Source organism: Calidris pugnax, unplaced genomic scaffold (genome assembly GCF_001431845.1).
Source record: "Calidris pugnax isolate Ruff unplaced genomic scaffold, ASM143184v1 scaffold17, whole genome shotgun sequence".
Classification (NCBI taxonomy): Eukaryota; Metazoa; Chordata; class Aves; order Charadriiformes; family Scolopacidae; genus Calidris; species Calidris pugnax.
Window position 1 is genome coordinate 11,187,876 of NW_015090794.1, and position 13,772 is coordinate 11,201,647.

At 37.8% G+C, this 13,772-nt stretch overlaps 1 protein-coding gene across 23 annotated transcripts in view; it reads right to left on the minus strand.

Moving 5' to 3' along the window:
• The window catches only part of RBFOX1 (RNA binding protein, fox-1 homolog (C. elegans) 1), a 1,244,625-nt gene that overhangs the window by 722,328 nt on the left and 508,525 nt on the right, over positions 1–13,772 (minus strand). For all 23 annotated transcript variants that reach the window (XM_014936484.1, XM_014936479.1, XM_014936480.1 and 20 more), the window contains one exon: positions 8,829–8,891. In XM_014936484.1, coding sequence (XP_014791970.1) covers positions 8,829–8,891 — 63 coding nt within the window. The remainder of the gene's footprint in view (positions 1–8,828; positions 8,892–13,772) is intronic.

Below are 13,772 nucleotides of genomic sequence, written 5' to 3' on the forward strand. Positions count from 1 at the left end.
CCTTCATTACGCTTTAGCTTCCTGGTTCACTAGATGTGCGCTTCAAATTTCTCCATTGCTTCTCCTCTCTGTGATGAGAGGAAGACCCTAATCTCTAGGCCCCACTACCAAAGTCTGTATAAGCTTACTGCTCTCTTCTGGTTCTGGCTGCATTTTCCCACTGACCTCCTTACCTTTACAATGAACCCAACTCCTATTTTCTCAGTACAACCTGTATTTGCTATCTGCACTACATGCCCTTTTATCAGCAAATATTTCATCTGCCACTAACCCAATAGTGCCAAATCTTCTGCAATTCTGTGTGATTTCTCTTGAACAACTGTGTTACCAGCAAATGGGGTTTGCTTTCCAGTTCAACCTTTTTCCAGGTCTTCCACTGACACTTCAGTTCAAGCAGTTCATCCTCCCATAAAGAATGGATCTTTCTATGAGAGCCTTCCTGACCCTACTGCAGAGAACATTAGTCCATGGCATCAGGCCTAGGGATATGCTGTTTTTCTCTCCTCTCTTCCTTCAACATTGAGCCCAGAAAGTACATAAAGGACACTATTTCTACCTGGAATAAAGCTAGGATTTAATTCCCAGACCTGAGGGAAGCAGGAGAAACATCCTATGAGGAGGAGAAGTGGGATGGAACAGAAGGAAGAGGGAGAGGAATGAGCCAGGAGGAGACTGGTACTGAAACCTCCCCACTGGGTGGAGACCACAGTATGTGTGGTGATTTCCCCGCTTTTTCAGACCACTTTGAACAATAACAAAGGTCAACCAAGAAATTATCGGGCAGTCCCTGGTACCACGGAGGAGCACAAGTTAGGGAGCTGTTTACAAGGGCCTTCATTTGCGGCCAGTAGTCCCAAGGGATTAGTTTACTGCCACTGGGTGGACTCACTGTGGACACAACCATGGTCAATTTAAATATGGGCCGTTTCTTTAAGAATATGAATCATGAAAGAGTTGCATCGTATTACATTGAAGTGGCTTTTAGGGACAACCAGAACATGATACAAATATCCCTAAAACTACAAAGAATTCTTATATTTCATTTAACCACACATCAGATGGTACAAAATCTTCTTAGCATTTTAACAAGTGAACTTTAGAGCTGCTTTACAAGTACTCTCTTAAGAATTTTACTGCTCTTTCCCTTTGGTACACAATAAAGCACAAATGAAAGCCTAGCTGTAATGATATTCATCAAGTTATGCAAATGGATCTTTTCCATGGTAGTTAAACATCAAGTATAAAAGAACAATTTTTTCCCCCACAACCTATTAAATAAACATGGAGTATATTGTTTTAAGCACACCTGTAGGTTGTAAATCTATATCCTCCTAACTGTATTCCTAAATTAACATTCCTGAGTCAGTAATAAGAAAACGCATTGATATGCCATAAAATTACTGCTGCAGTATCTGTTTTAGTTTGTTTTATGAGCAAGTTCGTCAGTAGCTAAGAGCTAGAATAAAATATTTCCAGATGAATATTATTTGAAGCCCCACAATTCATGTATTCAGAATTTTTGCCTTCAATGACAAAGCCACCCCTATGAAACTGCTTCTGCTCTGGTAAATTCAGATCTTATCATCTGAATATTCCCAATGTTTTAGTAGTAAAAGTGATCTTTTCTGAAAGTGTGCAGCAGTCAGGTACGAGAACACAGACCGACCACAAATGGATGGGACTGCTTTGTCCCATCACTTTGTCATTGACCTTGTACCTTCAGATCTAATCCTGCGTAGATGTTGCTATTTTCAAATGACTTTTGCATAATTATACTTCACATTTTTGCTGTTAGGAGTCATCTATGACGATTCTGCTTCTTGTAGTCAATGCTCTTCTTTATAGCAATCTGTTCTACTACTAGTGACCAAGTTGCAGAAAAGCTTGTCTGCCAAAACAAGCCCTATTGTCTGTAGGATAAGACTTAGAACCAGAAAATACAAACATTTGGAGATCATAATTCATGCTGAAATTTTCTTTCAGTTTCAAGGAATCTTGAGTGGCAAAACAATTGATCTGTACTTCAATATCATAACCTGGGCTTATACAAAAGACAGAAAACACCTCAAATTATTTTGGCTCTGCAACTTTTATTACTTGTAGACTGTGCAGATCTAAAAATCAATAGCACACAACAACTTGGTCTTGATAAAAACACAATTTGTGAAGGATTTCAGATCAATCTTTTCTCAGTGTAGATCCAATATATTATTTTTTTTTAACTGGGTCATTTAGCTGTGCAAAATATCCCTCGAGATAAAAAAAAAAACCCAAAAACTTCTTCAGTGTTTCTACTGCACCATTTTCTCTCTTTTCCAGATGTGCTCATAAAACTTTTTTCCTCTGGGATGCAGATGAAGGAATCAGAAACTTCACAGTGAAGAAGAAAAGCAGCATTTTATAGTGCATCGGCTCTGGCCGGGATAGAGTTAATTTCCTCCATAGCAGCCCATATGTTGCTCTGTTTTGGGTTTGTGATTAAAACAGTGTTGATAACACCCAGTGTTATTGCTATTGTCAGACTATTGCTGTGTTTGCACAGCATCAAGGGCTTTTGTTTTTCTTCCCCCCACCTCTTCTTCCTCACTCTGCCTCCCCAGCCACTGGGCTGGGGATGCAGCAGAAGCTGGATGGGGACACTGCCAGGACGGCTGGTTTGAAATAAAAGGGATATTCCAGACCATATGATGTTCTCAGCAATAAAAGCTCACGGAAAGGAGGAAGAAGCAGGGAAGAAGTACAGTTATGGCATTTGTCTTCCCAAGATACAGGTGACAAAGCCCTGCCTTCCTGGAAATGGTGCAACACCTGCCTGCCAATGGGAAATAGTGAATGAATTCCTTATTCTGCTTTCCTTGCGCACTTTAGCTTTGTTTCACTTATTGACCTGTGTTACCTCAACCCAAAAGAGATCTTTCCCTCTCTTTTACCCTTTTGATTCTCTTCCCCATTGCACTGGGGGCAGCGAGCAAGTTGCTGGTTGGGAGCTGACCCGCCAGCCAGGATCAACCCACCACAAAGAGGTAAATGGGCTTCTTGACTTTGTTAGTGAACAAAGATACGTCCAAGACTGAAACCCAGCTCACGGCAGCTGTCGAGGAAAGTTGAAATAGCACAGAAACACCCAGACTTTACCACACGGCAGCAGTAACAGCAACACAGACAGGAATTCTCCAGGAAGCCTGGGCTGCTAACACACCCCAAAGCCCGGAATATCATCGCTACAGTTAACAGCATTTGCTATACCCAACTATGCAAGAGCTTGTAATGACTGTACCTTCACTTGATATAATTAGCATTATCAGAAAAAGTTATAGAAGTCTGCAAGCTCTTCAAAGAAAAAAAGGATCAAGCGTATATCTTTATTAAAGAATGCTAACACCCTTGACATGACCCAGATCATCATGAGAACTGTTAAATTTCAATTAGCTTTGAGCCATGCTGATAGGACTTTACTAATAAATGCATGATTTTCTTGAGGAAAATTTTCAATTTTTTATGAGACAGGAGAGAGCATGAAATTTAAGTTCTTTTTCACTTGTTAAATGTAAAAATCATTAACAATAAAAGGTATTGGATGAGAAGGAGAGCAGGAGGAAAGATGGCCCAATAACGGAGGCAATGATTTGGGATTTGAGAAATACGAATTCAAATCCTAGCTCTGCTACACTCCCTCTCCTGGCACATCAGTCAGGCTGCTCAATTTTCTGGTTTCTCCTTCTGTAATAAAGAGATAATGACACATACTAATCTCACAGGAATTTTGGGACTTGATATCTCTTAAATGCCACAACGCTATGGAAATGAACTTGATCAAAAACATCTTAATGCTGTAATCTGGAGAATATCCAGAGTGCACACAGATGCCAATGGAAGAATTCTAAAGCTAAGTGTTTACATGCACGTGAAAACATTCATAATGCCTGAATAACAAAGTGTCTCCAATATAATGTTGATGAAGGAAATATCTCAGCAGTGTCAGAACACATGGACAGTAAATTCAGATCCTAAGGTTAATCCATATTCAACCCCTATAGCTTTTACTTGGTAGACTCAAAACACCTCTTACAAAGATGGAGGATTTAGAAAGTTCACAGAGGAATCCATCAGAAAGAAATACTGACTGCATTCTTAAAAGAGAGGAAGAAGAAAAGAAGTAATGTTTAGATATATCTTTACACATACATTTGTATACACCCAAGAGTGAATAATTTCCTAACAGAGTAGTTACAGTTCACAATAATCTAGGGCAGTATTTCCCACAAACCATGTGTGCTAGGAGCCTGTCTCTTGTTTTCAAACAGGTATGACCTATTGAATTTTAGCAAGCCTCATGCTCTTTAATCTGCTTTGGGAGAGTAACTTCTAAATTCTTTAGATGCTTAAATAAACACAAATATACATAATTATCTGCAGCAGTGATTAAGCACATTGTACAAACATAAACTCCTGCCCTTTTACAATTTAGGCAATCATAAATTATAGCAGGGGTTTAACAGTGATTCATGCAAACCTGCTACCACATACTGCTCTTTTTGTCTAAGATCATTAGAAATTTTACTAATATAAACTTCAAATACACGACACCCAAGAAAAGAGAAACGACATTGTCTTCCCCTGTGGGAAATGAAACAAGGTAAACCTTGGAACATGCAAACTTAAAAAAAACCCTAAACTAAACAAAGGTAATATATTTAGTTCCCTATGCAGGAAAGAGTTAAAGATCATATCTAACTAAACACGTGTCTAACTACTGGAAAAGCAATATTACAAATCAACCACCTATAACTGAATTACTTTGCACCAGCACCAGACAAAAATTCAAGCAGGGGTCAGGCGCAGCCACCTTAGCTGAGCTTTTTCGGAAGAAAACCCATCCATGAGAGTATTCTCCCACTTATCATTAGGAGCGTGGAAATGCCTCGCTGCTTCTGGGCCTTAATGAATTCCTACAATAACTGTTGAAGATATTTGAAGATATCACAAAACAACAATGAATAATATGACAATGGAGGAAATACTAACAACTAAACAGTTCCCCATCCTAGCTCAGATGAACTAATGGAACAGAACTTACTGCTTCATTTACGTTATCTAACTACCATTCTTCAACCCTTTTTTATTTTAATTCACAGATATCAGGAATTCAAAGTGCTGCAATTTTATAAGTATTCAGCTCTCTAGACTAATACTATCATTCAGACTACATTAGAATACAGAGAGATGAATAAATAAGAATGCAATCATTAAAATCTTTTTTCCTTCTACATTTATTAGAAAAAGGTTACAATAGTGGTTTCTTTCTAAGAGAATTATGAGATTTCATAATAGCTCTCTTTCACAATTATTTTGTTCATTCCTCTCAGGTAGAAACCCCTAGATCGTACTAAACTCCTCAGACTCCTCTGTGGCATGCTATGTTGTTTTGGAAAATAGATTTATTGTATTAACAATTTTAAAAGATGTGTTTAATGAGGGGGAAAAAAGGACCCATAATCCCCAATAATAAAATATTTTCAATGTAATAATGGCTATTTTTCTGTTACTTATTTTGACATGTTTACATTTCTAAGGAAATGCAGCTCTAAAATTAAGGAAAAGGGTTTTAAATGCCTCTCTTTCAATGGCTTTATAGGCTTTACAATAAAGCACGTAGTTTTGTGCCACTGACATACTGTAAGAGAGGTGAAAATGAGACTGTTTTGAGACGGACAGCATATTTGTGTACTTCCATTTACATCCACTGAGGTTTAAAACATGAGTAATCACGGCAGATCTTCCAAAGATCCAATAACGAGTGAAACTATCAAATGAACATGAGCAGCATCACAGTCTCATCCCTTCGCTAGTACCTTAACATTTTCTAGCCAAGGAAACATGTTAGTAGTGAACCAATGAGAGTAGGTTTATCAAGCTATGAAACAACTAGACACAGCCTGAAGATGAAGAAAAATCACTAAAATGGGCAAGTAAGCAGAATTCAAAAAGCAACTGTATAAACTTTCTGCAGAACATGGAAAAGATAACAGCTTTCTTCTATTTTTTTTCTGAATGGTTTTCAGAGAATTTAAGTAGAATGCCAAAGAGAAACGTCTGCTTTGCCAAAGGATTATAGCTCTAGGCAAGGGAGTTCTGGATGGGAGGACTAAGCACAGTAATTCATCTTTCCAAATAAGCTAGAGAAATGCAACATAACCAGCTGTCCAGCTTTCTGAACTGGGATACCAGTCAATGATCTTCCATTTCACTTGTGCAGATGACTGTCATTACACACAAGCCCAATCCCACTTCTTGTCTTTGAGTTGTAACCAGCAGAGGACCGCCAGAGCACGGAGACCACGGCCCGGGCTATTGCCTCAGGCTGCTCCCTCCACTATTCCCACCCCAAGGAATTCCAGCTTGTGACAATGGAACGGGGAAAACGCTCCTGTTAAGGGAATGAGTGAGGACTCCTCTCATCTAGATTCTACATCCATTTCTGCTACAAACTTCTTGCCAGTCACTCCTCTTTGTGCTTGGTTTCCCATTGTATATTTGGAACAATTCTCTCCTTTGCCTGTCGTGTTTATTTTTAGCTGTTGTTTTCTGGAACTGTCTTTTATTGCTTTGTTTACTGGTTTGATCAATGCACTGCAGCTTTGGTTGAGTACTGTAGACATTATTGTGCAATTAATAAAAGGTCAAACGCCAAATAAATCCATAGGCTATCTGGTAGAATCAACCACCTACATTACAAAATTAAGTCTTGAAATCCAGGATTTCCCTGTAATTAAACTGTTAAAACTGTACTTACCTCAACATATTTATCTATCAATGTGAAATAGAAAAATACTGTAAAGCAACCACAGCTAGAAATTAAACCTAAATTCAGCGGAAGCACAGTGAACACAAAATTTACTGTGATTATTACCTGAGGGTTTTGACACTCCTGACAGAAATTTGTTTCATTACATACAATTCCATAATCTTACCATGGCTATGTTGGATTGGTATTGCTATTTTTAAACGTTTCTTCTAAATAAGGGAATGGGACAAACCATTTTATAATCAGTAATGTACTACATGTGTACACCATGTCACGGGTGAATAGGGCACAACGCCCAGCCATATGGTGTACTTAAGAGCCAACTCATCTACATCGACTGTTACCAGGCAACACCCTGGACTTCACTCTCAGCGTGGTAAAAAAATGACCTCTTAGCCCTAGAAGTTGATTGATATTCATTGTGCTGGTTAGGTTATGATCACAAGGGAAAATAATAAAATCAATTATGAGCATTGAGATTTGGCAGCGTTAAACCTCCCCCAAATTCCAAATGAGTATTTTCTTCTTCTTTCTTGTCATACATCCCAAACCTCTGGTTTAGCTTTCTGAAGGAAGAAGAATATCTTTTCCTTCAACTACATTTGTAGATACTGAAGTGCTATATTCAGAGTCAAATTAATGTCAGCTTCCTAAAAACATGCCAGTAATTATCTCCAGGACCACTGTCTCCCGTGGGTTAGAAACCCCAACCTCATTCTTGCAATTTTTACCAGAATTTTGCTAACAAAAGCTGCCAATTGCATCAAATTCTGCTAAGAGCTGTAAGGTTATTCTGGGATAGAAAATACTGTTTGTGACAGAGGAAAAGCTAAAAGCAACAAGCATGCTGAGCACTACAGAATTGATTTAAATCTGTCCTCAACATGAACAGGCTGCTTTTTTTTTTTATCCTGTAAGCCAGGCAGTCTTTTTGAAATAACAAAATCTTTTTTCAAAGACATTAAGAAGATGATTTTGTTCAGTGTAGGAGAATAAATATAAAACTCTTTTGATTTCTAACAAGGACTGTATGTTTTTTCAGTGACACCAAACCTTGTGTGTTGGGGCAGAACTGAATTCCTAATATTAATACATTTGAACAAAAAAGTTAATCTACTCCATTATTTTGTCAATACACATGTGCAACTTCCTTACTTTCTACACACAGAACAAATAAAAGTATAATTATAAATGTAAAAAACCACAAATATATTCAGTCAGCCATGCTTATCACCCAGTACAAAATGTTAGAGCACTGCAGGATATTTTAAGCAGAGAAGTATTAAAAATTGCTTGAGAAGTATGAAATGCATACCTACAAGAATCATAAACTTAGTTTAGTTTTTCTGATATTTCTGTATTTATTATTATACGTATAGAAAGTTATATCCTGATTAAAAAGTGCTTAATCAATATTGGTTCTAAGTAAGTGTTAAACTAAAACTTTACAAGAAACTTAAATTCCAAATATGAAAAAGCAACAAGTAGTCTGGACGTGAAATTGTCTTCCCAGGAAGGCCAAAAGCGAAAAAGGAATCAGCACAAATACTTTTTCATAACTTTGGAGCCTAATTCATGATATTCCTTATTCTGACATTACAGGTGCATTTAAAAAAAAAAAAAAACCACGATGAATTATCCATAGCTGTTCTAAGGGAAAAAACTGTCTGTGACTAATCTGTATATGAAGTCATTTCTTTCTGGTGGAATCAGCCAAAGATAAAATAAATAAATACGAGAGTGACATAACCCTAACATGTACAAGGGAAATACAAGAAAAAAGCATTTTAACCTATGGCCAGAAACAGAGAAGATTATTCTCTAATCATGTCACTAGCAAGTTGTTGTTCGCTGAAGACTAAAAGGTATTGGATCTTGCGATCCAGCACAAACATGGCAAGTTGTGATGTCCAAAGTACTTCCTTATTCATTATGACAGCACAACAGAGATTTCAGTCAAATTCTGAGGAAAATAAAACAAACAAACAAACAAAAAATGCAAAAAAAGTATCAGTGCACTTACAGAAAGAAGGCTCCGATCATGAAAACAATAGGTACCACTTGCATGGGGCTTCTGTGTAGTTTCCTAAGAAAAGAAAAATACATTTGTACTGTAAATGTGAGATTCAAAGGAGATCATAGTTGTGCCCTGCACCCACGGAAGGCTTTAAGATTCAAAATGTTGTAGCAAAGAATAGAATTGTTAATGCATTATTTGGGCTTTCACAAGAAGGGCTGCATACATTATTGGGGCATAACTGTATGAAAAATTGTATAAAAGCTGAACAGCAAAATCTGCTTATTGAGTCACAAAGAACAACTAAGATTTTATTATTTCTTCATTAATCTTTTAATGGACAGTAACAATTTTCAGGCAGTTTGTAATTTATTTGAAACCTAAATCCTACCTGAATTATGAACTTATCTACTAAAACAGAAATGCAGTAACTATGGCATAGTTCAAAATTTTCCCCAGTATAGGTTTCTGTTTCAACAGGAACACACAACTGTGATTTACTTCTTGTGTATTCTTCCACTTAAAACTTTTTGAAAAAGAAAAATGCTCATAAAATACATAAACAAAAGGGGCCATCCAAAATATATTATACATGCACATAGCTGAGAATTAGAATAGGGTAACAGTCTATTCCATGCCACTTTTTCTTACTGATGAGCAGCTGGTGACATGTAATATTTTACTGAATTATTCATTGAATTTTAGAAGTTACAGTAAGCTCAGCCATGTATTCCATAACAGATTCTCCCTACCTGCATTTTTCATTTCCATGTATCAATGGTAGTATATACACTCTGATACAATTACTCTTGAAAATAGAAACACTGTACATATTTTGAATCTTCAAAGAAAATACACACCTAGGTCTATGTATTACAAAAACATTCAATAGATAAATTTAATATACTTTTTATCCACTTCAGTAAAATTCCAAACAGTAAATATATTGAATGGGTTTTCAAAAAATATACTATTCCTTATATGTGATTGCATTTTAAACAAACAAACAAACAAAAAATAAACCAGTAAGTTGAAAAATCAATAGTGGCTATCTGTATTGCAGCTGGGGATAGGTAACAACAGCAAGAACCAGTACGGGGAAGGTACAAGTTCTATATTCATGTCAGGTAATATTGCAATTATCATACATATCAATAAAAAAACCACAACAACTTCAGAATCTGAAAAAGGGACAATCAGCAACAGAAAACATACTTGCATTTTGGTCTCCTTAGAGCAGGGCCCATCACATTCATCTATTAAAGTAAGATCCAACCTCACAACTGAAGCTCCTACCAGTGATTGCAAGTATCTTACCACCAAACCCCCTCACATTAATCAATTTCTGAGCTGAAGAGACAAGTTTCTTTTTATTTATGAAATAAAATTAACTACATACATGTAGAAATATTATAGAAAAGGCAGCTCACCTAAGAAGGCCGCATATACACATAAACTCTACATTAAAACTACTGCATGTTTCCAGGTAGTGTTTCTGTGTGTGAGATCCAAGATATCTCCAAGTACAGCACAAGGTAAATGAATGCTATTTAGATACTTAAAAATCTCTGAGAAGTATTTTTAAAGTAATTAGCCTACATTTTAAAAAATGACATCTGATTCAGGACCATCTAAGTAAGTGAAACTTACTCATGGTCAACGAAATTGACTTGAAGAATTGAAAACTAAGTCTGTCAGGTTTTCTCCATCAGGGCTACTTGTCTTTCACAATTTGAAGTCACTGTGATTTTTCAAATGCAAACTCTCACTTGTTAGACTTCATACTGATTAAAATGCTCCCTCACTGAAGTTATAGTAGATTAATTTTCTTTTTCTGAAAGACTTCTATCTGACAACTCAATCCTAGCAGACTTTCTGTTTGGCATAATGTTCCCTATCATTAATTTTAGAAACTTTATCCTCCCAACTGCTACTGCTACTATTCCTTATTTATCCTGCATTTGCACACCCTAGTGACTGAGGAAGTTCAGAATACACACAGAAATAAGATGTACAGAATTTTTAGAATATGTGCAACTCCAGGAAAAAGCAGGAGGTTACCATTGTATGTAATTTACAAATTACTGCTGTATTAAATCAGAGGCAAATGCATGAGAAACTGTAAAAATAGTTACCTCTAAAACAATTAACTTGGCTATAATATTTAACCAGTGAGTATTCATTTTGCCTCATTTTACAGTACTGTATAACCCCTCTCTGATTTCCTCTACATAGAAATATTAAAGTTTCATGCTCTACTGACTGCAGACGTTCTTTAAAATGTTTAATAATCTGCACATGACAAGCCAAGAGATAAAATGGTCTATAAATAGTCTAAAGCCACCTGCAAAACACGAGTGGAACTCCACCCACAGCCTTCTACTCCGCACCACCACTAAAGGTACTTTCTTCCCATATTGCTGGACAAAAGGAAGGGATGTTATACCTTATTATTCTTTGTACTGCCCCAAAATGTCATTAAGACTGTCCACACAGTTAAAAGCAGCCGTGTGGACGTGCATTCTCAACACTAAACTTTCTTTTCCACAACTGCCATGTATCTTAGCAAAACCAGAAGCAGGCTCTTGTTTTGCACTCCTGGCACACAGAAATGAATATACAATTAGCAACACCTTGCTTGCATCTGGTATGACACCACTTGTACGTGACTGGCATCTACAAGAATGGCAAGACCCTTCATGAGATGGACAGCAGAGCCACCACCGCTCTGCCCTGCTCCGGTCTTTCTCTCCTGAGGAAAGGAAAACTCGAGTCAACTACAAGTCCTGCTATGTATGGATGGAAAAGTCCAGCAAAGAAGATGATGTTTTAAGATTCAGTTAAAAATGAACAAGTTTGCTGCCAGGTGAAACTTTCAGGTGCACAGCCAAGTCCTGAGAAGACCCGGTCTCTGCTCCCCAGGGCAGGGGCTCAGGCAGCCCATCAGGCAGAGGTCGTGCTGCAGGGACACTGAGAAACACAGCCCCAGGCTATTCTGGCTTCAGAAACAGTCACCATACCCAGGCATTCCAAGACTATTCCAGACATTACAGTATTTTTCCATACAAGTAGCTCCCTTAAGTATTATATTAAATATTTTTTTTTAAAAAAACACCATAAAGCAATAATAAAAATTAATACTAATACATATACACAATTACTAAGCCCGATTTAACACATTCTGCTTCACAGCTTTATCAAAAGCCTACATATAAATTGATCTAATCTGATATTTTTTATTTTAATTCTGTTCTAAAAATGCAATTAAACAATGATATCTGTTGCTGTAAGTTAAAAGTCATTCCCTTTAGATAACAGCCAAATACAACAAGCAGTGAGTTTTGCCATCATTAGACTTCTAACCATATTACTTCTATTTTGAGGGTTTTTTGTTTGGTCTCAGTTTAATTTCCTGTCAGCCTTACAAGAGATTTCTAATGTTTGGGCTGTAGGATATGCTCTGATTAAAAATAATCTTCCCAATTACTGCCTGGCATGAGTCTACTGCCACATGCACTCTGCCACTGGCTTCTGAATTTCTGTCAGCAGTAATTGTGTCTGTAGCTTCTAACTGTAAATGAAAACCCAGGGGGCATATTTGGGTTCCAGTTTCCTTTGCCCAGCCATATCTTTTAATTTGCACTGTCTGTCAAAAGGAGACGTTCGTAGGTACTAAAAGGAAATCCTTAGAACATCGGGTTAAAAAAAGAGGAAAGGAGAAAAAAAGAAATGCAACTGGAATAAGATAAACTATATTTGATATTTATTCCAGCATACTCGATGCAGATAGAGAATCTCACCGCAGCTATTAGCCTTAGAAGAGGTAGATTGAAACCATTCACTGAGCGTTTCTAGCTGTGCTTTTTTTACCATTAAATTTAATCACAGGTATTGAGCATCACCTTATTATTGCTTTTTTGGGGCTTTTTTTTTGAATGTGATCATTCTAATGGATAGTTTGCAGAACAGGATTTCTTATCACAATGGAAAAAAAATAGTACTACTTGGTCTCCAGCTGCTGGCCTGAACCTTGGGGTTATCCATCTCCAGCCCCGGCTGGACCTCGGACATGGCTTGTTGGCAATCTGTCTCCTGGGTCTCCACACAGACCTATGTTGCACCTTCTCTCCAATCTATCTCCTGAGTGGACTTTAGACCCATATTGTCATTGTGTCTCTGTCTTCTCTCTGTCCCAATGAACTGCTGCTCCTGCCTGGACTCCTCACACAGATCCTGGGCCTGGTTGACCACCTCACCTGGGGCTTGGGGCTGTCAATAGACAGATCCTGCTTCCAATGCTTAGCTCTGCCCATCATGTTTAGACCCAGCAGGGCTGCCCTCCATGAAGGAGGGCAGAGCTCAGCCTCAGCTCCAGGCTGCCTTCTCCTCAGCAGCAGCTGGCTCCCACCAGCCTCTAGGATGTCTCCATTTGAAACCACGGTGCTTAAACCTGGCAGTCAATGCAATCACAGTCACCAGCCTCACAATAGATTTGCGTTAAGATTCTCATTGATTCACTTTTCCTCTTAGTAGTGCTGCTGCTGGGAGTCCTGTGATGGAAAGGTGGCCCAGTGTCGCCAGGGAACGTTGTCTGTGTCACAAGAGCAGGACGGAAGCAAGGAGCCCTGGGTCGATTTTCTAAAGGCCAAGAATCTTAGGAAGAATGAAGCACTGAGCACAGACTGTGCTCTGTGAAGTAGATACAGAAGCAGCTCAAGGTGCAAAAAAATATTTAATATAACGTCAAGAGTGAAGGTTTGTGTAGAAGGGAAAAGTACAACCAACTACACCAAAAGTACAGTCAAGAATGCATGCATAGGATTTACAGTATTCACTGCAAAGGATAATATCCTGGAAATAGTCACTGCAAAATGAAGAATACTGTAAAGTACTGTGAAAATCATTCTCCATGAGGCTTCAATGTTTGTCTGTCAAAAGTAAGTAAATTTT